Here is a 26,436-nt window from a genome sequence, read left to right as displayed (position 1 = left end):
TAAGGCCCATGGTAGTTGTTGTAGTGGTTGTTGTGGTGGGCCCATACGCAGCGGCGCAATTCGCATCACAGTATTCCAATACAAACTGTTCCTCAGGACATCGTTGCCCTTTTCCTGTTGCCTGGCGCGTAACCTGATGTATCTGAAGCGTTCGGCAGGAGTTGCAGTGCGACTTGGGAGAAAGTACCGATGTACAGTTTGTGCTTGTACTCGAAGATTCGGCTGCTTCCACACCCACTTTGCTGGACATGCTCTGAGGATACACTGGCCGTGACAGAATTCTATGTTCTAATCCGCTCGTGGACTCGGAAACAGAGCAGAGTCCACCACCTGGAGCAGAATGGTAGCGCAGATGAGCAAACGCAAGATGTTGTAACGCAGCTTCTTATTTGTGCACCTTACAGCCTTCTCTCCAGTGGGTCTTTCAAGATCTCGTACAGCTCAATGTGCTTCTGACTACGGACAAATATATTCTTTAAACTCAGGTGAGAGCTGGAGGACGCCTGTAGAGTTCCAGCGTCAGCATTCGGGCGCTCTCTGTTACCTGTACACGGCTCCAATTCATGAGAAGGGCAGGGTCTGCCACCCCTTTTTGGAGGAGAGACAACGTTAAACTGCCGCATTCGAGTACAACTGATATCACAAATAGACCACTCTTCCCACTCGCCTTGGCAGTCTAGGGCCTCCAACGATGAGGGGAGCATTACTGGAGCTTCGCAATCCTCCTGGTTCCCCAGAAAACCACCTCCAGCGCAAGCTAATAGAGGTGTTGAATGCAAACGGATCTCAAGAACTCCTACACTCCAGTTTCCGGGTTGTGCAGAAGAATTCGGCGTAACCGGGGAGGCCCTCAAATGCAGCACATTGACCCTCTTCAGAGAAAGGTATCTAGTGACCCATGCAAGGGATCCAGCGGGTGAATCAAGAGGAGCAGCGCTGAACGACGATGAGACACTCAAAAGCCAGTTTCCTTCAGCGTCTATGATGCTTAGCACTAGCGAAACACTGGCACGTTGTATGTAGATCTCCACGCCCTCGAGGTTCACTGGTTGCGCTAAGCGGATCTCAATCGATTCCATTCCTGGCCCCAAGTCTACTTTTGTTACTAAATCCTTATCCAAAAGCTTATCACCACTAGTTGCTGCATTATTTGGTGAGAATGTGGCTCCTTCTCGCCAATCTGGGCAGTCGCCACCTTCGCAGTGAACGAGTCGGAATGCATCAGCTTCCCAAGGGCACCCACTACTATTGCTTAGGCTCCGAAAGAGATGACGCTGCAGGCACGAGGAAGGGCATGTGGAGTTGCCAGCCTCCCACCTGCAGACCCAGCAGCCGTAATAGCGTTTCTAAATAACTGTGCCACGCCTGCAGGAAGTTCTTGGACGGTCCAAGCCTACCTATACTATTTGAATCTTTTGTAGGAAAGTTAGGCACTGGCTGCGTAGGGGTTGCACCCGCGAAATGTGGAACTATCCTGTGTTCGCGGACTGTCCTTGGCAGTCTTGTTCACCCTGCTCCACCGAAATGACTACAGCTCTTGAGGTGTCCGACGGCGTCCAGTCCGGCAGCAATATCGAAGGCCCGACGAACGGCGAATTATTCTCTTTAATCGAACCTAACCAAAGAGCACTAGCATCAGAGAGCCTCAGAAGAGGATGTCCATATGTCTGACCAAACAGGGCACCCCAATACACGCCAGCGACAGCAGTTGTAGCAGAAAGTTCCGGGACGCCTGCATTTGATAGGTCCACAGTGGCTGCCAGTGCTTCTTCATCTAAGTAATTCGCTACCGTGAGCACTGCAGTGTGTAGGGACAGCGAAACGGCGTCTGGATTCATTAGCCGCTGCTCCAACACAGGACCCAGAAGTGGAACTGGAGCCCCAAGGCCACTTTCATCCACCCACAGCGCTGCCTTCAGAGTTGCACTTTTTGCATTAAGGCCATCTATATCTGATTCGATCCAAGACACTTCCCGCCAAACTAGCACCCACTTGCCTCCGCCCACAGGCAGCAGTCTTGCTCCAGTGTCGTTGTAATACAAAAGCGAGTCGTCTGGGAGGTCTGATTGCTGAGTCTCCGCTCGGTACCTGCCCATGCTATCCACTGCAAGCCGGCCATTGATGGATATTCCTTGCATGGGACCTCTGCCGCTAACGCACAGGGAAGCCCAGTTGCGTGTTTCCGGGTGTATTGAGGCCACTGAGTAGAGGCAACTCTCGCATTCACTCTTTTGCAGCTGTTCCTTTTCTGGCTCGCCGATACTATTCAAAAGAAGTGTTTCGCAGTTAGGGGTTACAATAACTTTCTCCTCCTTTCTCTCCCATCTTTCCCTCACCACAGTGACGGCAAACTGAGTCTGTTTAAGCCCTGCATTCCCAGTAATTTCACCCCCAACAATAGATGCGCGCTGCTCCTGCTTATATGGTACCACTGCATCATCCGCTACAGTTCTGATCCACTGCAGGACTCCGTTTCCATCGAATTCTGCTAGAAGCAAGGAGCCATATGGCACGCTAGTAGATGAACCCAAACGGATTCCATGACGTTCCCAGGCATCCTCCTTTGTGGCGTGCCAGGCAGCGGCGTCCTTTGCGCTTGATCTCGATACGAAAATGTTGCCAGCACTCATTTTTGTAGGTGCTGTAGGAACAGAGTTGCATTCCCAGCCATGTCCGCCATCCAAACTGTAGCCATAGCATTCGCCGTTTCTTTCTCTGACAGTGGCGCCTGTCCCTTGGCAGATTCGAGCTCCGTTGGGTGCTAGCATCCCTTCATAGAAGGATGAAAGGCAAGAGGGCTCTATTTCCTCTTGAAATATAATTTTGCAACCATCTTCTTTGTTGCATTTGCATGTTTCTTCTTTTGTGGGGCATGTTGCACTCCAAAGGAGTAATATCACTCTGTCGATTGAGCCATTTTTCTCCTCTGCCCACAATCCCACTCCCCGAACTTCTGGGAGGTCTGTAGAGCTCAGCAATTGGATCTGCGACCTGTTCCAGTTGTCTGATGGATCTACTCGCTGCAAGTTTATGTCACATCCGAAATACACCTGTTCATCCAATGGGGGTCTTGCTGAATCATGTGCGTCTGCTCCGCTGCAGCTATTAAGCATCAGCAAGAGTTTTCCACTGGGAAGGGATACAAAGGATAGACGCTCCACAGCGCGAAGACCCTCGACTGTCGTTACTGATTCGAGTTCTCGGGTGGACAAAGCATTCTTGATCCGTGCAGGGCTGGCCGTGCCAGTGTTAACTATATAATTCCGTAACGACATGGAATGGCATGGTGTGAGGCAGTAAAGGAGCCAAGAAGATAGCCATGGCAATGAAAACTGTACTAGGAGGTGCAGCGGTAAGCCTACCATTCTTTTCCTAGGGGAGAGATGCGAGCACCTGCCATGCCACAAGCGGCAATAAAATGTCGATACGTTCTTCTCTATTAGAAAAATCTCTGGCGCTTTGTACTGGATTCATTTGAACAGTAGTAACCGTCCTCGTGCGTTGGCAAGCCAAAATTCTTACTGTCCAGATGGCGTGGGGCCAGCTTCTAGCCCTGCAAAGATATTATCTCTTCAGCATACGGTCGTCTGCCTTCTAAAAATTGGTTTTGCTCGAGCAAAACATTCTCCTCGATATTTAGCTGTCATTTTGCGTAGCTTGGAGCAGCAGTCCAAGCCTCCGACGTCCCAGGTGGCAGGCCCTGCGTATCCCAAGCATAGCAGTGCACAGCGGCAAAAGCCCTCAGTTGTAGGCAACACTAGAGTTTAAAAGCCCCAAAACAACTATATATAGGGGTCACTATCTTGAAGGCAATGCCTTGGTCCGTTTTGGTTGTTCTCTAAAATGAGTTCGAGGTGACCTTCCAGTGGCTCAAGCCCGAAGCAGCGTGTTCGCAGATTACCTTCTCAAAGAATCGCTTCTGTGCCATTGGTGTAGTACACTTATTGAAATGAATAGATTTCATGCCAGAGTTTCTCCTCGAACTTGCTTTTTTGCTCGCGTACTCCGGTGGGTAGCGTCTACTACGCGTGTCTTGGAACTTTGATCGCCCGAGCCCGCTCAAACTCTGCTTAAAGTTCAGGCTACCGATGCTGTGCACGTTCATGCTGCATAGATATGCTTTATTAAGTAATCCGGTTATACAACCTTTAGTTTTGACTGTTCCGCAGAGCGTGGTGAGTTTCCACAACCCATTTTCACTAAAATCACCCCGCATTCTGAACGTTGCAGCAAGCATTCACATACTGCTTATCAAGTTCGTATTCATATACACAGTGCAGGTAGTTTGCTGTATAGCAAATCGTAGTTTACGCTCGATGCTACCCTCTAGAACGGTGTTTCATCAGCTTGTGCCATCGACAGTTCGAAAGTTCGTCCAAACCCCACTGCTAGTGTAAATGGCTCACTACGAGAAGGAAAAACGAGCCCGACACATTCCTGCCGTGCTGACTAATTTGTATGAAGTGCTCAAGAAGCGGGGTTAAGGGATATGCGCTGCGCTTCTTGCTCATGCGCATACTGTTTGGAACAACTCCTGGAGCGAATATAGGACTTCCGTGCTCATTAACTAACCTTCAATACTGCCATTTTACTGCATAGAATAATCCTACGCTTGTGAGGATTTTTTCTTTGGTTGGTCTTTAAGAAATTCTAATGCGGCCGAGTTTTAATGTAATCGGGGGGGAGCTAGCGATATTTCACACAAGCGTGATCATGGTTCGCTGGACACTGGGTTGCCGAGCTCCAAATAAATCATCTCAACGCTCACAAATAACATGGCTGATCGCAACTCAGATGCGAATTTCGCTGCTGCGGACTTCGGCCTTTCCACGGGCAACTCACCGCGCACGCAGTGGGGAGAAGGCTCTCCTGCGGTTACACGCACAAGTTTCTCCAATATTCAGGCTTAAAACCATGTAGCTCTTGGCCATAGTGTCAAATCGTTTCACATGTTCGGGCTTCTGAGGTGTCTGTCTCGCGAGAGTTCTCCAGAGATTGCGTGGCTTGCCCGCCGTAGCTCCCGAAGCTCTCGCATGAGTCCCAAGTAGTCATCCAGCCCTTTTGCTGGCTTCATCCCTTCTGAAGCCCCATTCTCGTACATCTTTATTGCCATTCGCTGCACGTTCTCCGCACACAAAAAAGGCAGGCAGCACTGCACACAATGATGAACATTTATTGGGGTGGAGTCCTACTGGCAAAGCATGTGCAGCGAAGGAATCTGAGAGGCGCATCGTCGCACCTCCCCAGCGTTAGATGTTGCGAAATAATCTGCAGCGCTGTCTAAAGAGTCTTGTTTCCACAGATGGCCTCGCGGTGGGGAATCCCCATAACGCCAGGAGTACAGGGGGTTACTTCCACTTTCTCTAGTATGCGGGCTCTCTCTCTCCCACTGAGGGATATGTGCGCCAAGACTGGGGCTGTTGGCGGCCTCAGAGTTTTGAGCCATTCCAACTGTCGGGCCTATGCTGTTCCACACGGACTGCTTATTTTCTTCTGCTGCTTCACTTTCGGCTGGAAATGAAGATGTTGTATCTTCAGCCCACCAGTGGTTTGATTCGTGTAGTCTATAGGAGTGTACCCCTGTCTCTGGGTTCCAAAGCAGCTCCTGGCATGCATCTTCCACCAGTTCCACTGTGAGTCTGTTCCGTAGGAGCAGCCGAGGAATAGTGCCGCCCCTTGCAACTCGGTGGCACAATAGGTTATATATGCTTTCTGTGGGAATCCCTCTACTTACGGCCGTGTCTCCTGCTTGTTGAGAGTGTAACCGAATGAGCTTCAAAACTTCTTTCCTTATGTAGTGTTTTAAATAGAAGTGCTGGGCAAAATGGCCAGTCACCACAAGAAGTGAGAGCATCATCAAGAGCGCCAGAAAGTGTTCTTGAGCCAGTTGACTTATTCTGCAGCTCAGAGGCTTCCTTAGATCTGAGCCTTTGTAAGTGTAGGTAAATGTGATTCCTTTAGATCTGCTTTGTTCCTTCATAAGGCGCTCGTGAAGTCCAGGGAAGTCTACTGGATTTGCAAGAGGAACAAAGAGATATTGCCTTTCCACCTGGGCACGTGTCGCAAGCCACAGATCACTCAAACTAAGAGCCGCCAGTTGGCTCAACCTCGAAATTTAAGCGCTCTACAGTGCGAAACATTGCATCACTCGCTCTTGAAACTCCGTACTTTACTAAAAGTTTTACGAGGGCGTATGCAGACTGCAAACTCCTTTAGCGTGTAGATTTGGCCTTCTTCTATCAGCTTTTTTCCGACCTGAATATTCAATTCATCAGCAGCCTCTGGGCCCAAAAAATGGTAGAAGAGCCAAAAGTAAACTCCCTCGTGCGCAATAGCTGGGGCAATCTCCGGATGAAAATGCATCTGCCAGCGAGTGAGGCCAGGGCCACTACACATCTGTTTGATAGCGTTGCTCCATGGCTTTCCTCCAAGCTGCTCGGATGGGCTAAAGAGCGGATCTAGAGGGAGACCGCATTCGTACCTTCCTTGTCTTTCCTTAAGGACCTCCATCAGTATTTTAAGAACTTCTTCTGCTTTGGCTTTTGATGCGAGGTCCTCGGTGCAGGTTTGTAATGATGTTTCCTTTGTTTTCGAAGACTTATTTTCCTGACTATTCGTATATCCAGGGAGGCAACTAAGCTTCCCGTCTTTACATTCCGCATTTTCAGGACAGACAGTACAATTTTGGGGTGTTGTGCTGCCTTCTGTGGCATTGTCGCTGTCACAGAAAACCGTTTCAGCATCCTCTCTTGCAGTAATTTCTTCTTGAGCAGGGATGGTGTCCTGCTGGGCTGGTTTGCCTTCAGGTTTGCGAAGAATAAAAACCGTTGAGAGAACAGCAATCTGCAGAGCCAATTTCCAAGCTGCACGTTTTCGGCCTGTGATAGATCTCCTTCGTTGGGACGTTCTTTCATTGGCTACAGTGGTATCCTTCTCAGGAGGAATTCCACTGCTAGTGATGCTTGTTCCCTTCTCAAACGAAATTTGCTGAGGGCAAATCAACGAAGAAGATACTCGAGGGCCTGAGCCCTCAATCCTGGCTTCGCATCAGAAAAGTCACGAACAAACAGGCCGTTGCCATATTTGGAGTGGGTTTCTCGCAAAACAGTGTGCTGCTAGTCTTCTCCTCAAGTTATATTAAACTTAGGAATGGATAGAGACTCAGCTACTCCTGTTTGTGTGGCCTACATGCCTAGTTACGCACCCTTGCTGTTGATTTATCAAACTCTCTAGGGCGCAATGGCGGCTTCAGTCCTCCTCTGCCTACAACGCGAAGCACTCCGGGAGCTTTTAAGTCAGAACGCGAAAGCCGCATGTAACAAGTGCGACTGTAGACGTCATTTGATCGCTTCTAAAATGCATGGCTTAAGAGCACTCACTTTCCTTATCAGTAGGAGCGTTTATTTCCTTAGTCATCTCTGACGAGTCGAGTCAATTTGTATGGCGTGGCAGTTTACTCATAAATGGACCAACTGAGGATGCAAGTGCCTCGGCTTCGAGTCTTTTAATTTAAAAAAGTAATCATTAATACAGCAAAACACAGCTTGTGAAATTAACGCGCGCTCCTTAGCTCCGTAACTCCGTATTTCAGCTAATAAGTACCATTCTTGCAGCAAAAGAGCGAGTCATTTCTTTCCTGCTTGGCAAGGAAGGTGATGGAGCTCGGTGAAGAGAATCTCAATGCAGCCGATACACGTCGTGAAAAGCGATGAAATTATGGAGTTCCTTTCTTTAGGCTGGTTCCGATATGCGAAAAGAATTGATCGCGAGCAAGGGAGCTGGGTGCTTCATCCCTCTTGCTACTAGGCTCAAGATTCCAAGGACAGCACGCGTGCTCGGCGCCGACACTGAGCATTCACCTGATCCTACGACTTGGCCTACCTAGTTAACTAAAAAGTGAAAATGTTAAGAAATCCATTAAGGGTCGTTTGGAAAGTTCGTGCCCTCCTTGCTGGGGCTTCACATTGATTGATGCGGAAGTGACTCCATCCCGCGCGTTGCGGAGCTGGCTATCCTTAGGCCAGACAGCAGCAAAAGCAAGCAAAACCCCCCGCGGCTCTTTCCTGATAACCACATATCTAAACTTTACGTATAATAGTTTTTGTGTTGCGGACATCACCCTTACGTAAGCTGCGACGAGTGCTACCGGGTGCTATTTCTCCGGGAGACTCAGTAACCTAAGGGCCGTTGCACCAGTAAACTTGCTTGGATGAATTTCGTGACTTATTTCCTACAAAGAATTTTTAGTGAAGTTTCTACACGCTTCACGGGAGCGACGGTTGTGTCGTGAAACAGCTTTTCGAGCCAGCTGTGCCTCCCATTGTCTCTCCACCACGGTGCACGATTGCTGATAAACAATGGAAAAACTTTTCCCCTTCTGTGTTTATTTCAAGTGGTAAGGGTAGCCTCGTGGTTTTCCCTATGCAGTCACTGAGGCATGCACTGCGGAAACGTCGCAGGAGAGCTCAAGCAGCTTGCTTCAACAGCCACTGCAGTAGATTGCTGTACCTGCTTGCTCTAAGCTGTTTGGCAGCCCACTACAAGGTCAACCATAATTTCAAGATGATGTTTGCCTTCTGAAGGGCAACATTTGTGGCAGCACTGGCGTGGACTGGTTGTATCGTGTGATTTACAACGGTGCAACGGCTACACCATTTCCCGAAATCTTCTCGACCCCTCTGTTGTTAATCTATCCTCAAGATCCACTATCTGCCTCAAGCAGCAGTGTCGCGGATGCAGCAGAACTCGCACACCTTCGATCGCTAATGCAGTGACATCTGGCCCCCTACTTCGGCGGCCATACGCCCTCAGTTGCGGTGTTCAGGCTGGGCAAAATTAAGCAGATATTTATTCCTGTGTGCTTTGCTGGCCGTGAGCATTCTTTTGACAATCTGCTCGCGAATTGCTCCATCTTCGTGTCCCAGCGTGTGAACTCGGAAGGCGTGCGGCGTAACGCGCACCCTCAAATTCATTAAACTGACGATTTCAGGGATTTGACGTAGCCCCTGACAGGTTTGGGTCTCATGGATTCGCATGGCCAAATGGTCTACACTGCATAGAGCATGCCAAAATTCTCTTGGCGCTTTCTTCTAGAGCTGTCCAATGCTTTTGGTTGGCTCTTGGCTTCGTAAACTCTAGCATCGACTAAAAATTTTGGTTCCTAGGCAGTTAGCCATACGCACAGCAAACTGTAGAGTGGGATATGGAGAGGGTGATAGCACATTTGAGTGTATCAAGTCGCTGGACACCTTGGGCCGGTAAAAGCCAGAAGCTTGTACACAATAAGGCGATATCGCAGACGCTTTTGTGAGAAAAACTGTTGGCAGGTATGAGGTAAAGATCCGAGGCTGCTTCAATAATTCCCACTAAGAGAGTTCCAGTGCAGCGACGAGCTCCCTTCTTTCTAATGCAAAAAACTATTGTTCTCTATAAGCACTTCTTGGACTCGCATTAGGAAAGATTTGTGACTCTTAGCTGTGTGAGGAAGCTGCTTTCCGTGCAAATCATTGTTAGCGCTAGATTAAGTACTTCCATGGTCCACCACTAACTTTCGTCCGCAGCCATTTTGCTGCTTTTAGCCTGCCGTATTTTCCTTGCTTTCCTGCTTCTCCTCCTTCTCATTCTGTGCCTCACTGAGCTCATTTTCCCGCTGCGCATTCGCTTCACGTAAGGCCCTTGCTGCCTTCAGTTCATCCGAGGTCACTGCACTGCCGTTAATCCAATGCAATCGAGGAAGAACTCGTAAGATTTCTGCCCTAAAATGCTCCTCCTCCATATACGGGTCTGTAGAGGATAGACAAACTTCCCTAAGCTTAGGGAGTTGAACCAGAACGTTGATCTGGTCTGGAGGAAGGGGAACGCCCTCCAGATCCAGCGTTTTGATTTGGGGTAGCTGCTGTAGCTGTCGTAGCTGCTGCATCGGTGTGTGCGATAAGTAAAGGGATGTTATGGTGTCAGATGGGGGCAAGGAATCTAGAGTCTCCAACGGTGTCCCTCGAAGGCTTAAGTGGGTTAGGGAAGGCGGCTGCACGAAACCCTCTAGTGTGGTAATAGGGTTCGCATCAAGAGCAAGACGCGCAAGTCTCTGCAGGGCCAACCGAGGAACCCTAGATATTTTGTTACTGCTAAGATTGAGGAGGAAGAGGTACGGAAGTGCCTCTGGAAATGAAAAACATGTAATGTCTTCTATTTGGTTCCCTGCTGCGTTCAACGTCAGCAGATAGGGAAGCCTGGAGAAAGGAGTCAAGTCTCTGATTCTGTTGCCAGATATATCAATGTACCGCAGGTGTACATACAGCTGCAATGCATTCGGTAACGTAGTCACACCCTTCCCGCAGCAAGTCAACCGGGTGAAGGCATACCCGCTTCCATCAGCAGTACGAGAGACGTCCCCTAGAGCCTTGTGCAGTAGATCACCACGAAGCAAAGTCCCTGCTGCCTCTGCTCCTGCAGAGGAGTCGCCTGCTTCTCTAGCTCTCCTTCCCCTTGCCATCCCTACCACTCTTACACAACAGATTCCACTTGACTATGGTAACCCACTTAGTAGCAAAAGAACAGAGTGTGGTTCATGAAGAAATTTTAGTTCTCGTTCACTTCCTGTGTACATTATACGACGCGTGTCGTTGCAGGTTGGGCAGCCCTTATGGCCACATTTCCCCAATTCAAACGACGGGCAGCGACGAGTGAAAACCGAAAGTTTCACTTTTCGGTCAAAGGACCTCAGATTACCACCTTATTATGGAACCTGCAGTAACTGTGGGAATGGAAAAAGAGCAACCGCTCCAAAGTACCCTCCCGGCTCGCTAACAAACTTCCAGCGTGGCGGCAATTCAGGGCCAAAGCCAGGCTCAAGCTGTCTGCATGCTGGTACACCTCTGTGCAATGTTTACTTATAGCCTTCATAAATAAAAGAATACCTTTCAGTTTGATTTGCTGTGACGGCAACGCTGCTGCTTCATCCTCGATGCTCTTCGCGAAGGTCACGAAGGTCACGTGCTTGACGGGCTGCCAAAAGCGGCGCTCGAGGGGAACTATCTTGCCAATAACTATTGAAGGGCGGAGTTTGAAGCACTTTACACTTTAATCCTATATTATAGAATCAAACTGGCTATAATGTTCTAGACGCTGCGATTTTACCGGGACGCTGCGAAACTTTCTCATGGGCCAAATTGGTTGCCCGCATGCTCCTGGCTCCGATTTCAAAATTGAGTACATTAAAGCTGCATGCTTCCTCATATAATCGCATCATAGTATATTGGTGTCATCAACTACGTACCGAGAGAAAGTGCATCACCTCCTGTTGCTGTCGTGCCTGTTATTTCTCCTTGTCAGATTGTCTCCTCGGCCGCTGCTTTTTCACTGTCAGAGGTAGATTGAAGCTGCCACTGGTCCAAATTGTGCAGTCCTACGGAGAGAGCATGTTACTGTTGCTCTCGCTGCACCATATGTCTGAGCAGCTCAGCGTTGAGGTCGAATGTCAACAACAGGGGAGCGAGCATTCTGGAAATGAGCCATGACCACTAATGAGCATGCATTTAGTTCAGTTTTCCCTAGAGACTGCGTTCATGCGTCGTCTGTACTGTGGCAAAGAACGTGTGGCCTCTAACCCATGAAACACAAACAATGTGTGCCTTCAGCAAGGCAAAATTGCCCGTTTACCATCTAGCCTTCGTCTTTCTAGATATTGTAAAGCATGTTGGGGCAAGGCTTTCTGGTAGCGATTCATTGTGGCCTGGCACTTTCCCTATTTCTCTAACGGTTTGAGTAGGTGAGTGCTTCCCTGCTTCCCATGAATGTGTACGCAAACACTCCCCACGAGCGCTAACTATTAAATATGAAGCGAGCTTATGGCATGCTGCAGAGCGAAATTCTACCGGAGCTACTATGCAACTTTCTGGAACAGGACTGAAGAATCGGCAACAGATCGGGGATGTAGAATAGGGCCTACATTGAATATGAAGCAAGCTTATGGCATGCTGCAGAGAGAAATTGTACCGGAACTACTATGCGCCTTTCTGGAACACGACTGCAAAGTCAGCAACAGATCGGTGATGTAAAATTGGGCCACACAAAAGGCCTAAGGAAATCCTGCAATGCTGCAGAAGCAGCTGACTCTCAGCAGTCCGGTTCGTCTGCCCCATATTTTATGAATCATTCCACTGTTGCCGTTTCCCTCGAAGTCTTGCTGCGGAGGGGCACTCACATCCAAATGCACAGGTGCGACTGGTGGCTCTGACGGAACGTATGCTTTCATATGTGGGACCTGTTTCTTGCAGAGAGCGGCGAGTATCGTGCGATTAGCTCACGCCATATATATTTATTTGCCTTTGTTGCATAGTCACAGGGAGTTTACAGTGCTGGAAGCGTGCACTCTGGCCACCAAATTATAGTATGCAGTGCAGTTTTCGAAGTGGCTTCCCAACGATGGCAGCCTCTCCCACCCAGAGTAACTCTGGTGGCTCTGAGTAATACTTCATGCACATCGGCTGCCTTCGTGCTAGAGCGCCACAGATGAGCTAGCTGATGAATGGCTCAGCCTTTCACAGCCTAGGGGGATTAGTGGCTTTCGCGCGGAAGCAACTGCGCTTGGCGTTTGTACCGAAAACAGAAATGTTCTTTTGCAGACTTCCGATGCCCACGATAATAGTTAGTTACAATAACGTTCTAGGAGACACGGAAGGCAAATGCCTCTGTTATCAGCAGAGTGCATCACAACCATGAATAGGCTTCTGAGTGAACAGTAGTTTTCATAGTACAAACGACAAAGGTGCATAGGTTCTGATAACCATTTGAAGCAGAGCAGTCACTGTGTGCGTGTTCTCGTTTCCAAGTTCAAAACAACTGCTTGGGGTCACTTCCTGAGGTGCAGTGGCCTTGTGGCGCAGGAGTAGCTGGCTAGTGAACAGGCCCTTCCTCAAAAGGGTTAGCAGTGGCCTCTACGCTTCTTCATCTTTCTGAAAATTCGGATATTGGGTATTGCGCATGAGCTGCGTAAATATAGCTCTCCCTTCGGACTACTCCGTTGTTCCACGTGGCCGCTCATTCTGCCTTGCCATCGAAGCGATTCGCGCCGTAGCTAAAAAATTCCATCTCATATTCGCTTTGTGGGGCACTATTTTTCAAAATAGAGCAAGAGACACTGGATCATACTGCAAATGCTCGAGGCGCTCTGGCGTTTGTCAGGAGCCAGGTGGCGTAAACGTGGAAAGCCCCACCAGCACGACACGCACCTCTCGTGATGCAGCAATTAACAACCGGGAAAGCGCTTTATATCATTTCAGCTAACGTTATGGAGGCATGTCTGCTGTATGGATCAGCATGATGTGCGTTCTGTTCAAGTTTTGTTGTCGGCTTGCTACCGCGCGCCGGAGCGAAGTAGACCCAATGGGTTTCCACAAAGGCAGAGAAAGCCAAGAATTGGACCAGATCATCTCACCTATCGAAACTCCCCACGAATAATCAGGGAAAGAGTTGCGCTTTAGGAGCAAGTCTCCACCGACTAAGCGCTGGGGTACTGCGACTAGCCGTGGAAACCCACTGCGCAAGTAGCCAGGGAAAACATCCTGGGAAAAGACAGCATTTCTGTTCAGTCAGCTGATTAGTTTCGCTATCTGCCCAGATTCCAGGCATCTCCAATGTTCTCCCCGTAGTGTGCTTCTGATCGAGCTACTTTATCTGTATGCTAACGCTGAGTATTCGGAAACACCTTTGCTAATGCATGCCTTCTCCTGGCTGTAAGTTCTAGGGGTCATATATTTTTAAGGCCCCGAATCAATTTTCCCTCGGATAAACCATTTACCAGCCGCCTTGTTCACCCTGTATCTACAACTGCCACTGAAATGGACCGACAGCAGCGGCATAGCTCTGTAGCTTCCACAAAGAAAGGTGGACAGAACGACTCGAAGTTCGTTTCTGTTTGTACACGTATTTCCCATCACCAGGCAACAGAAGTAGTAACAACAGTTGCAACTGTATATGCTTTGTTTGGAAATGATCTCAAGTTGTGGGCTACGCCAGTGAGTGCTGACTTGCCATTCGACATACTTTCCATCCTGTGCTTGATCATTTTTTCGACGGAAATCTTTGTTAGCTGCGTAGGAAAAGAGAATTATACATGGCATACATTTTTCTGGTTCGATTTAGTTTCGACTGGGACTCTAATATTAGATCTATCATGGATATACTATGAAATGTATCTTGTTGTCGAACAGAATGCTGAAGTAGCATCTAGCGATGTAGTGCAAGTGTCACGGGCCGGAAAGGCAGGGTCTCAAGTCGCTAGAGTGCTCAGAGTCATCCGTTTAGTTCGGCTTATTCGAGTTGCAAAACTCTACAAAACTCTTGCATTGCGATTCCAAGCTAAAGACGAAGTTGTGGATCAGCAAGATATGTTCCTCGAACCCGGGGAACGCGCTCCAGATGATGTCGGGCTTGAAGAAGAAGCTGACGCCACAGACGAGGGAGATGAGTACGACAGCAAAATTGGAAAGGAGCTCACGGACAGGACTACCAGGAAAGTTATTTATATAATCCTCGCGATGACCATAGTTCTGCCTTTCCTCTCCGAGGAGCAATACATCACAAGAACAAGCTCTGAGCAGTCTGGACTAGATAGCGTCGCGGAATCTGCCACAGCAGCCCGGCGGTACAACACAGCACCTTGGTGGCGAATGTACTCCATGAATACCGTTTACTACATCAATTACCATCGCAAGAACGGCTTAGGCTACGCAGAAGGAGAAATCAATCCAGCAAATTTAGTGTACATGGAGCTTCCGCTTCCTCTCAGACACGTCACTGAATCGGCTGGCCGAGTGTTCGTAGATATGGCATGTCTTGGCTTCAAGAGCTGCGAGCATCCGTTGGAACTCCCACCAGAATGCGCACAGGAATTGCTTCTAGCAAGCGCAGTCAACGGAACAATGCTAACTGACGAGCTGGAGTCGATAGATTCACTCAGGCCTAGTGAAAGGGAAGTTGTTTCTACTGCTTTCTGTCAAGGACCCTCGGAGGAGGTGGCAGGTCCACTTGAAACACAAAAGGCATCATCCTGTGTTTCTGAAAAAATTTCTTCTTTCAAGGCAGTTTACGACAAGAGAGAACTTTCTCATCTAGAATCAGCCTTGAGCATGCTTAAAACTGTGTTTGTTTGTCTGATCATGGTCATCGGTACTGTGGCAATCAACCATGATATTAATACTCTCATTTTAAGACCTATAGAGCGAATGATAACAAAAATGAACAGAATCAGAAACAACCCCCTTGCCGCCACCAATATGAATGCAGACAGTGATGGTAAACAAGTTGAGGAAAACGCCGAAAACGCAGAGGGAGATCCTCTCCAAGCGCTAAAAAACTGGATGGGCGGCAAGGGATCGAAAACGCAAAAGGAGAACTACGAGACTGCTATCTTGGAGAAAACCATTATCAAAATCGGGGGTTTACTAGCTCTTGGCTTTGGAGAGGCAGGAGCCGAAATTATTGCCAAAAATATGCACACTGCTGATGGCAACATAAACGCAATGATCGAGGGACGCAAGATGGAAGCAATCTTTGGCTTTTGTGACATACGGAATTTCACAGATGCAACAGAAATACTTAAGGAAAAAGTTATGGTCTTTGTGAACCAGATTGCTGAGATCGTCCACGGCACTGTGGACCAGTTTTCAGGCAGCGCCAATAAGAACATAGGTGATGCATTTCTTCTGGTCTGGAAGTTTCCAGAGAGGGAGATCGCCGATGGCGTTAAAGAACAAATCATCGACACCGTTACCAGCAATAAGCTGGCAGACATGGCATTGATGTCGTTTGTTAAAGTTGTTGCGGGGATCAACAAGTCATACACATTGGCTGAATACAGAGAAATACCGGAGATCATTGAGCGCATGGGGACGGGCTGGAAGGTTAAGATGGGATTTGGCCTGCACGTTGGGTGGGCTATCGAGGGTGCCATTGGATCAGAATACAAAATCGATGCGTCATACTTGTCTCCCAATGTAAACATGGCTTCCAGGCTTGAGGCAGCAACCAAGCAGTATGGGGTCACAATCTTAATATCTTCCGATCTCTACGACATCATGTCTCCGCAAACGCAGACATACTGTCGCCAAATTGATCGAGCTACCGTAAAGGGCTCCAAAGTACCTCTTGGACTCTACACTGTTGATTTAGACCCTGGTCGTCTCCAGGTTCCCGCAAGGACCCCTGTGACAGTGAACTCAAAAAATGCAGTCTTCCTTCAGAGGCAACAGCGTCTCCGAGAAAAGCATAAGCTTTGGTCTAGTCGAACATCGATTTCTGCAATGTTTGAGACCGACCCAGATATTGTATCTATGCGTGAGCACTTGACCAAAGAGTTCTTGGGTACCTTTCGCTCCGGATTTAGGCATTACGAAGCTGGTGAGTGGTACACCGCTAGAGAGATATTTGTCCGCACACAGTACATGCTGGGCGTGGAGGATGGACCGTCAACTGTACTTCTCCATTTCATGAGCACCAAGAATTACGTTGCCCCTGAAGACTGGGGAGGGTTCCGGGAGCTTGTAGAAAAGTAAATCAGATAGTTATGTCCCATCAACTTCAGATGCCAGCCACCGGAATGCCCAGAAAGCATGGGCATGCCTCTCGACAAAGCCACAGTCTCAAAGATCGGCATCAAAATTTGAGACTGTGCATTGTGACAACTCTTCTCTAGCACAAGTTCAAAAATTACTTTTCCTCCCTTGGATGCCAGAAAGCTCTTTATACTGGGTTCCAGAAACATTGTTTTCCTTCAAGCACAACGCTGTATCTGCTGCAATAAAGGAGAAGCAACTGTACTGCCAGTCAAATTCAGTGGCTAGCTGCAATTAGTGCACTCGCACGTTGATCTTCCAAATTATGCATGCTCCTTTATTATACTTGTGTCGTTTCTTGCGCTAATGCACTGCCTTTACATCTCACCTGCGGCGCTTTGCCAGCGAAAAGTACGCTTTCAACCAGGCACAAATAGAATCAGGATGCTTTTCAACTTGATGCCTGCGCCCAAAATGCCCAAACTGGACATGCCGAACTCCGATAAGAATGCATACCTCACCCCTGCAGCTTCTGCATGGCGACCGCTGCACATTGAAAATAAAGTTCTGTGTTATAACGGTAAGGCTCACATTGACCTTGATCAGCCACAACTTCTAGTTGCAGAGCATAGAGTCCGCTGAGAAATTTTTGTTTACGTGATAGTAGTGCTGGCGTTGGAAAGATGCCCGAACAGCAGCTCGTGATGGCCTTTGGTCGCTGTAAGCACGGCTGCGCCAAGTGTCACGCGAACATCAGCTGACAAATTCAAAGGTTTCGGCGTAGAGAAAAAGCATTCGAAATCCACCGGATACCCATTTTCTCGAGATGCGGTCGCTAACGAGACATGGTAAGGCGACTGAAGATGTGCCCATGCACTGGTTAGGAAGGAGTAATAAGAGCCTGCGCGCTGGCATAGAAGAAGTTCCTTGCGCGACACAGCAATCACGAGGAAAACCAGAAAAATGACTAATTTGATACTGCTCCGACCCAAAGTGGAGGAAACAAACAACACCAGACTAATCTTCCAGGCTGAACGGTAAACGAAGGAGTCAATGCCATTTCAGCTGGAGGTGTTTATAGTTATGCTGTCTTCATTATACACTGATTGCATGTACAGGCCTCATACTGACCGTGGGAAAAAGATTCTGGTTAGGAGCTCTCGAGCGTCAGCAAAACACTACAATAAACCAACAACACTAAAAAGACCGGAAGCCACGTGCACAAACGCATCTCTTTTAACCAGAGGCGGATGGATCTGGTCCAATTGCATAGTCTGCGGCTGCAGAGGAAGAAAACTAATATTGTGGCAAAGCCTATAATTTGTCGCTGTATATGAGCGCGTAGCTGGTCAACTGTGGAGCTTTCCTATAGTTACGAGTGGCGGGGCTGAGCTCCTTCACTTCATTTACAAAATGGAATTAGTTGCAGTATAGCTACCTTATAGCATGGCAGTGATGACCACGGAATGATTTCGTATGCATTACCCATATCTTCTTTCGCCGAGTGTGCAGCAGGACTTGCGACGGAGACTGTGCCTCAGCCTCTCTTGGGAGGTGACCTCCAAGTGAATCTCGCACTGCCACTCCACTGCGCGGTTTTCTCTCCCGGCAAGATATGTACAACGACAGAACAATGTTTGTGTGTGTGTAGGTAAGGCATTTGAAGCGAGCTGTTGCTCTTTTACTCGGGCATGTGGATACAGCGATGAGCGTCTCGCCGACTGTTGTTAGCTTTTAGTCCTAGATCTCGTAAGACGCATGAAGCTACGCATTTTTTCTCTATGAGAAGATTTCAGGCGTCCGCTGTGGTTTTCACCTCATCGGACTTTCCTTCGGGCTTCCAGCGCACGCGGTTTCATTGGGTGTTGGTGACCCATCCATTAACACCAGTAGGCAGGAAATGTCCTTCACCAAGAACCCTGAAGCAGCCTTCTACTTACCTGCCAATGACTATGTGCCTAGCTTTCGTGCTGCAAGGGATTATTTGGCAAGCCATGAACCGTTTGCTGACCTCGCGGGCATCACCCACTATTTCTCAGATTCATCTCTAAACTCAGAAAGCCATTGCCTCATCGACAGTCTTTATGGGCCTCAAAGAGCAGGAAGCACCTCAAGCAATGAACCAAACACTTTGGGCGAGCTTCGCAAAGCAGACACGGCGAGATTCAGCGGGTGGTCCCCAGTGCCCGAGAAAGTGGGACAGCCTTTAGACGCGCGATTCAGCCTTTGGGACTCCAGCGAGAGTGAGAGCTGCAGCATTCATGAATGTTCTCCTCTTCGCTGCACATCAACACAATGGACTACCGAGGAACGTGCAGCACAGTGGACATCAGCATCTCGCAGGCAAAAAACCTTCCCCGTTGCATTACGCAGCAGCTGTGTTTTGGAGACTGATGAAACAGGCGTCTTTGGATCATTTTCTACTGAAGACGATGGATTCTGTATTACCAATGTTTCCCGGTCAATAGACAAATTAATTAGCGACTTCTTGCAGACACCCCGGAGAACCTCGACCCCCCATGCAGAGCGTATGCTAGATACCTAAAACAGAAAAAAGCCACCAGTTGTCATCATGCATAACCACTGAAGGAGAAACTAAATTTTCAGCAGCTATGCTGGGCAATTACTAGGATGGAACGCGCCCACTGTTCTGTTGCCCGTTTGCCACAGGCAGCACAACGTTCCGCAGTCCAGGCGATAGTACAGTTGACAAAATTTCCCCCATGAGCCCTCTGAAGACAACTTCCGAGGGCTGGGCTGCAGCAGCAACTGCAGCAGCTTTTGCTGCTGCCTCGATAGAGGATTCTGAAGGCTCATCTGTGAGACTGCTGGACTCAGCAACGACGTCGGGATTGGGGACTGCGTTTAAACTCAATGCAAGTGAGATAGAGGCTTTTTTAAGAGCTAAGAGCAAGACAGAAGAAGTTGCTGCGAGGATTAGGAAAGAAGTTGCAGCGGCACGAGAATCTACGGGAGACCACAAAAGCATTCGGCCGCGGTCTCCTTTGGCAGGGAAGATGCTCGGAAAATCTCTGGTGCCAGGAACTTTCTTCAGGCCGTCCCAGACCGCTAGCATGAAATACTCCACGTCCTTTAAGGAATGCGTATCGAGATGCCGGAGAATTGTTCAAGGGTCGGACGCAAGACCCTTTTCAGCTCTTAGGTCAGTCAGCAATAACAAAGGCAGCGCAAGGCTTCCCGCTAAAAGCCGGTGCAGCTCCGAGAAGTCTAACACAGTACGGCGAAAGGCAGGCATAGTTGGACCAGCTAGCGACCTTTCTGCACTGGGGAAGAAACTGCAGCCCGTAATGATCAAGCGTCGAGGCTGCTCATCAAAGTTGGGGATTGAAGGCAACCCAGCAGGAGCTCCAGGGACGAGCACTTCCATCTCATCTGGGGTTCTGGCATCCGCACCGCCCAAAGACGAGGCACTTCACTCGCTGAAGCTCGAATCAGCCGATTCAGGGCCCCATACTGTAAGTGATGAGCCGCATCTATGGGACTACGGCGAAGCTCGCCGCTGTCCCAGCACTCTTTCAACAAGTTATCAAACAGACCCGATACCTGAGGATTCAGGAGCATCTCTAACCACAAAACGGGCACTTCTTTTCACCCCATCTAAAGCTACTTCACCAAGGAGCCGAATGCAAGAGGCGGAATACTGCGCTGCTGCACCTACTTCACCTTCTGCAAGTGCTGCATCTAGACTCCAAGAGGGTCCAGAACAGTCAAAATCGTCAGCTATATCAACGACTGCAAGTATAGCAGCACCAAATGTGGCTTCTGATTCAGCAGTTCTACCTCCATCAAGTCCATCTGCAGCATGCACAGAGCCAAAGACACCGGAGGAAGCAATTGGCTTGTTTGCTGGGCTTCGAAGTGGGTTACACCCTGCTGTTGACAGCAGGTCAGTAGACATTCCTGGTGAAGGTGCGTTCATTGCGACTCCTGCTGAGCCACGGGGAACACTCTCACAAATTGCGGCACTTCGTCATCTCGCCCGCATCATCAGTAAGGTAAGATAGCTGCTGGCTTTTCCGCTGTCACTCTGCATAGTGGAATTTCCCCTTCCCCTTGTCTTTATCTCTACTGTATGTTGAACTTCTGACTGTCTACTTTCCCGGCGGGCAGGTGCTTGTCACTTTTTTTCCGCATAGGCTTTGAGCACTGCAACTATTAGGCAGCTGCGCAACGGTGCACGTAGGTTCCTGCGGAGGTGTCAAGGAAACCATAATAATGGAGAAGAGCCCTCAGTGGACACGAAATCAAAGGATGCACCGACACAACTGAATAGGATGACTCATTTCCTCAAGCCAGTGCCCAACGAAGCCGGCACGAATAAAAAACAGAGTATTGATTCTTTGTCTGAGCAAACTGGCGAGAAGAACTGTTGGGCACTCGATAGCTCAAAGTTGCAAGAATGCTCAAGTACAACTACCGAAAGCACTGGTAGACTAGTAAGCGCTGTCAGACCTCGAGATGCCGACGGAGCTATCAGCAGTAATGTGTCTTCTCAGAAAGGCCTCCTGTCTCCTCCTGAAGAGGAACCTGAGATCTGCATAAAGCACAATTTGCCATTTTGTGGAGTAAGAAATACAGTAGGCTCTATTCACGACTCAGCAGTCCGCCATGGTGAGACTCGGGACGTTCAAAATTTTGAGGTCTTTCCACAAAACTCACCTCATGTGGAAGACCTCGACGGTGCTGTTGAAATAGCCTCTCACCAGGCTAATCTAAGTTGCTCACGGGCTCCTAGTCCTATAGCGTTGACAGACGTCAGCGCGGCGCTCGTCGCAGCGGACAGAGTGCTGACCACAGCGGATTCTACTGCAGCAGAAGCTGCACCACTATCTGCTGGAGCTGTAAACGTGCAAGACGAGCGCAAGGACGCTTGTCAGCCCGTGCGCTTAACAGAGCAACAAGCAGACAGCAAGCAGCGGCCCGTGCTGTCCGGATACAAAAGCGTTCTAGAGCACCACTATGAAGATAGAATCTCTGAAAGTGAACGAGCGCCGGTGTGCAATCTGTCCCCTTATTTCGTGGATGAAGAGGAAAGTGCTTTCACTAGCAGAGGGCCATCTGAAACTTTCCAAAAGAGACCGAGTACTCGAATGGTGAAACTGGAGCCAAAGAAACAATGCGAACCCGTATCGCATGAGGAAGGCTGCCACCGGGAACCGCCGCAAGGGGCTTCTGAGGAAAAAGGGGAGGACAGCAAGCGCACTACCACTACTCAGATGGCGCATTCATTGACCGACACGTATGGCGAAGTAAGCCTTTGCTGCTCAGTTGTGCAAAAGTCGATGATGGCAAGAGGTTCTGAAGTCTCGAAAAACACAATTCGAGGTGCTGGTGGGAATCAAGATAATTCGGCGTCCGATGATATCCCAACATCGCGAGAAAATGTTTTGATGCCAGCAAATATTCTAACGTGGAAAGTAGGACACGGCGCAGAGTTCACAGTAAAATCACCAGAGGCTTCCTCAAAACGAGTGTACTATGAGGCGCGCACATTTTCAAATCCGCATATATACCATAACCAATCCCTCCTATGGATGTCACAGAGCACTAATTCGTGCTGCTTCCAGGGAACAAGTGTCGAGTCATCAATAAGGCGCAGCAGCTTTGATATACAAGAGAATGTTTCAGTCAGGTGCGGCGAATGCCTACCATTAGGCAAACGTATGGAATTAGAGGGAGGCGATTCTGAAGCAGTTGCACTTTTTGCCAAGCATTCAAAAGAGATGTTACAGCCGCTGAAAAATTCTGAAAAGTTTCAGGAAGAACAACAGGGACTGCAGAGAAACAAATGCTTTACGCAGTATCTCCAGCATGAGTTGGAAAATCTGAGACAGCAGCTTAGTGCTCAAAGAGAATTGATGAGCCGTCTAATTATGCAGTATGATTCTGGCCCATGCAGAGCTCAGCTGTGCTCCGCTTCATACCAGCAAATCTCCAGCATGCGTCGCTCGGAGGAAGTCCACAATATGCAAATGATGGAGCAGGAGGTCCCCATGCACGGAGAGGGGGAAAGTTCGTTGCATTCACCACTCCAAGACTGCCAGCATGCAGAGGTTAAGGCCGAACCGCAAATGAAAGAATCCGAGCCAAAAGGGGCTTTACACGCAGAAGTCTACAATGTGGAAATGATGGAGCAGGAGGTCCCCGTGCACGGAGAGGGGGAAAATTCGTTGCATTCACCACTCCAAGACTGCCAGCATATAGAGGCTGAGGCCGAACCGCAAATGAAAGAATCCGAGCCCAGAGGGGATATACACGCAGATCAAGATCTTGTAGAAATGACCGCTGGAATGCAACAAGGCCCTCACGACACTGCTGTGCCCAGAGCTCACCAACAGCTTCCTCCCAGGTCTTCAGATGTAGGATCTCAGGAGCACCTATACCAGGGTCTGGACCACGCGTCTAGCCGTGAAGCAGGCGAGGAACAAGAAGTGTCTTGTGCAGCTCGTATTGCCTTGGTGTCACTAATTAAGCGCGTGGAAGCTCTTAAACGGCGCTTTGCGCAACCTTCTACCATAAAACTGCCCAATGGAACTGACGCAGGCAACAAAAAGCAACCGGACGAGCGAGTCGAAGCACGCAGCACACGACAAAATCCACTTTACTACATGAACCCCAAGCAACGGGTAAAGGCTCATATTCAATTCCGAATGCGCAAGCAGAAGCTACAGCACCCCCAGACAAAGTTGTTGCCTGAGCTGTACGTTGTGGGAAAATCAATGGCGAGCGGGACTTTGAAGACTGCAGGAGCTTCAAAAGCGACGCTTACACCAGATAATCACCCACAAGCATTTGCACTGCCTAAGAGAACACGCTTCGGGGCAGAAAAATGCGGGGGCCAGGACACTTGGCCTCCACCACCTATGGAGCAGCGGCAATTTACTATGCCAACAATCCCCGTTGAGCAGAATGAAGTGACTCATGGGCTGCCCTCCGCCGCACGCTTGGGTTTGCAAGGCGAACGTTTCAGTCTTGCCACGCCACCGCAAAGCGCACATTCTTCATATTTTCCAGAAGAAGTGAATAAGAATGCACTACAGGCTGCTAATCATCCAACGGAAGCTCGAGGCACTACTTGTAGGGGACGCCATACGGAGGGAAAATTTTTTGCAGAAAAGGGTGACTCAGGAGCCCTACAGGAGAGGTCTTTTTCTCCTACAATGAACAGCCAAGTGCGTGATGATGCTAGAGATGACAGCATTGCCGGCAGCAGCTGCTGTATGACGTCAGCGCAGATGAAACTTTGCTGCTGCGGTGCTAGTTCCAGCCAAGTACCAGCGCAGGCGACGACACTGACATCTCAGGCTACACTGTTGCAGTTTCGGCCCGTTGTTTCACCTTTGAGTTCAGCTCATGCGGATGTAATGAAAACGAAGAAGCACAAAGCTTTCTACAGCAAACACAGGTGTCCGGAGACGTTAACTGGTGCAGCTGCCTCTCTCTCTGGCAGGGTGGTGAAGATGATGGTAGCTAAATCGCGTCTGATACAACAGCAGGCACAGTCACAAAACTTCTTGCATGCCTCTTCGTCGAACGTTACATCTGCGGAAAATGTGGGATTTCACCTAGAGGAAGCGATCCCGATCGTTGATGCTTTGGAGGAAAGAGCATTTCCTAGAGAAGACCGCAGCAACTTGGCTGATTCACGGACCCCGGGGCACGAAACATCTGGCCAACAAGTGGAGACCGAAATACAACGCATTCATCAAAAACAGAACAGACCCTGCTGCTACGTTCCACTAACTTCACAGCGCTGTCCTCTGCTCGTCCACTCTGGATGTAGTGGCTCCAACAAGCAACACCAAGGGAAAGCAATGGAGCAGAAGAAAAACACGAGAGTAGAAGAGCTCCCTTTGGCCGCTGCATCGCCTGCATATTCGTGCCACCAAGCTCAAGAAAGGTCATCATGCCAGGAGGTTACGGAGACACCTCATCAACGAGCCCGCAAAAGACGAGAACGTCAGATCGCGCTTGCTTGCAAGTAGGTGTTTACTTCCCCGAGTGGTGTGCTGAGACTTAACTACAAGTTGTTTCCATTTGTAGATGCAGCTGCATCTTGCACGCTGCTTGTCATTTTTGGCGCGCACTCGTTAGCATAATATATCCCAAGCCCCATTGACGTCTTGGTGTTTTCTGCCCTCAGAAAGCAGGAAGACCAACACTCCTGTACAATGCAGCAGCAGTAAGGCTTAATACATGCACGCAAACCAGCAGCAATTTGTCTAAAGCATTAGCCTTACCTTCTTGCTCAAACATGCGGGTAAGAAGTTGGCGTAGCACTCAAAGGGTACTTGGATGTTAGGCGTATGAAACTGCGGGAGGCCGCAACTTCCATTTCATAAGCTGCGTCACGTATGTATGAGCGTGTGCACAGCGCGACGAACGAGCACCGTGCGAAGGGACCGAAGACCCATGCAGAGGGGAAAATCGCGAAGCAGCAACGGCGTTCTATCTCCATCGGAAGGGCACACAGTGACACAGCTACTGCGCATACTGTTGCTGCATTCTACCACACATTACTCAAAAAAAGCGCATTCCAACAACTGCATATGGAAGCCACTAGTGTCGCTGCACTGATACAGCAGCACGATTCACGGCGAGCCACAGACTTGATGGCCCGATGCTTTCAATCCTGGAGGTAAGCGACTCACAAGACAGTAGTACTTACAGTGACATAGATGATGCGTTTTTCTGACGTACGCGCAATGCCTATCAGGTGGTGAGCATCGCTGCAGGGTTGCAGTGCTTCGCAAAACCGTAATTACCCACGCAGCGGCAATCGGCAAGATGCACCAGCGCCAACATTTCTGCAACGCTCTGGCAAAGTGCGCAAGCTTTATATTGGCCCGCAACGTGTTGGCACACCTGAGGCAGCTGGCTGAGCAATCAGTTGTTCCAAGAAGAAGGGTATGTGACCTACTATTTGTGCTCCCTGTTTTCTCGTGACTTCGTAATTTCATTTTGTGTAGCTTCGTCAACCCACCGTAGTAAATGCCCACAGGCTGCAGTAACTGTGGAGGCACAGAAATGAGAAGAGACATCTTTTTTCACTGCATGTGCATCAGGTCCTTTGTCGGACGGCAATCCGTGCACTACAAGGCGCTGCTACACTACAGGCTACGGAAGAGGAGCATGAGGTAATGCAACGTGACCAAGCTTTATTGCATATGCAGCTCCCACCTTTCTCCTGGCTGAGAAAAACTGAAGCAGATAGACGATAGCCTGTGTTTGTCCCTTACAAGGAGCTGCGCTGAATGGTCTAGCACTCATTTGGATAACGCCATCCCACGCGTTCTTGCAGCACGCTTTTGCATATTAGGCGGTCGAGAAATTGCAACGAGCCGCTCTTAGGCGACATATACTGGCCTGGTACCAAGTGAAAACGCGAACAGCGATTGACCGGGAAAAGCAATGCCGCCAGCAGCAACAACACAAGGACAAGCTCCAACAAGTCAAGAAGCAGCTGTGGGCAAGAGCTCTCAGACATATGGCGGACTATGAGCGCGCATGAATCAAGGCAGAATAACGAATTGTTTTCCTGGGGCTAGTGGACAGAAACTGCTTTTGCTCTTCAGGCTGTCTTGTGAGGCCCGCACTAGAGCAAGGAGTCTCTCCAGCGGGTTTTGAATGCACTAGAATCTCTTCTGCAGAGCAGCACTACGGTGCCGCATATGGTCAGCCACTACCTACACTTATAAAAGCTTGGAGACTCTTAGTCGTTCTCCGCTGTCTCGACGTCGCAGAAAATCATCATGCACTACGAAACCTGACACCTATGGACGGCAAACCTTTCGGACCCACGGATGACCAGAGGAATGAAACTTTTCCTGCACTTCCAAGATTGAGAGATAGCATACAAATG

At 49.1% G+C, this 26,436-nt stretch overlaps 5 protein-coding genes across 5 annotated transcripts; 2 read left to right on the top strand and 3 right to left on the bottom strand.

The window, feature by feature from the left end:
- Positions 1-1,469: 1,469 nt before the first annotated feature.
- Positions 1,470-3,275, bottom strand: ENH_00067430 (hypothetical protein, conserved; the record flags this gene model as incomplete). Its single annotated transcript, XM_013582344.1, has 1 exon — positions 1,470-3,275. The coding sequence occupies one exon, from the start codon at positions 3,273-3,275 to the stop codon at positions 1,470-1,472; it is 1,806 nt and encodes a 601-aa protein (XP_013437798.1).
- Positions 3,276-4,945: 1,670 nt separating this feature from the next.
- On the bottom strand, positions 4,946-6,510 carry ENH_00067420 (hypothetical protein, conserved; the record flags this gene model as incomplete). The annotated part of the gene is made up of 3 exons (XM_013582343.1): positions 4,946-5,116; positions 5,240-6,049; positions 6,256-6,510. The coding sequence occupies 3 exons, from the start codon at positions 6,508-6,510 to the stop codon at positions 4,946-4,948; spliced, it is 1,236 nt and encodes a 411-aa protein (XP_013437797.1).
- Positions 6,511-9,574: 3,064 nt separating this feature from the next.
- ENH_00067410 (Leucine rich repeat containing 23-like protein, related) lies at positions 9,575-10,492 on the bottom strand (the record flags this gene model as incomplete). The annotated part of the gene is made up of 1 exon (XM_013582342.1): positions 9,575-10,492. The coding sequence occupies one exon, from the start codon at positions 10,490-10,492 to the stop codon at positions 9,575-9,577; it is 918 nt and encodes a 305-aa protein (XP_013437796.1).
- Positions 10,493-14,189: 3,697 nt separating this feature from the next.
- On the top strand, positions 14,190-16,553 carry ENH_00067400 (adenylyl cyclase, putative; the record flags this gene model as incomplete). Its single annotated transcript, XM_013582341.1, has 1 exon — positions 14,190-16,553. One exon carries the CDS (start codon positions 14,190-14,192, stop codon positions 16,551-16,553), a length of 2,364 nt encoding a protein of 787 aa, XP_013437795.1.
- A 1,900-nt stretch (positions 16,554-18,453) lies between these two features.
- ENH_00067390 (hypothetical protein, conserved) lies at positions 18,454-26,085 on the top strand (the record flags this gene model as incomplete). The annotated part of the gene is made up of 7 exons (XM_013582340.1): positions 18,454-19,081; positions 19,224-20,569; positions 20,711-24,555; positions 24,949-25,212; positions 25,310-25,481; positions 25,640-25,711; positions 25,894-26,085. 7 exons carry the CDS (start codon positions 18,454-18,456, stop codon positions 26,083-26,085), a joined length of 6,519 nt encoding a protein of 2,172 aa, XP_013437794.1.
- Between the last annotated feature and the right edge of the window lie 351 nt (positions 26,086-26,436).

This window comes from Eimeria necatrix, genomic scaffold (assembly GCF_000499385.1).
Source record: "Eimeria necatrix Houghton genomic scaffold, Enh_scaff62, whole genome shotgun sequence".
Classification (NCBI taxonomy): domain Eukaryota; phylum Apicomplexa; class Conoidasida; order Eucoccidiorida; family Eimeriidae; genus Eimeria; species Eimeria necatrix.
This window is presented reverse-complemented; position numbering and strand designations above follow the sequence as displayed.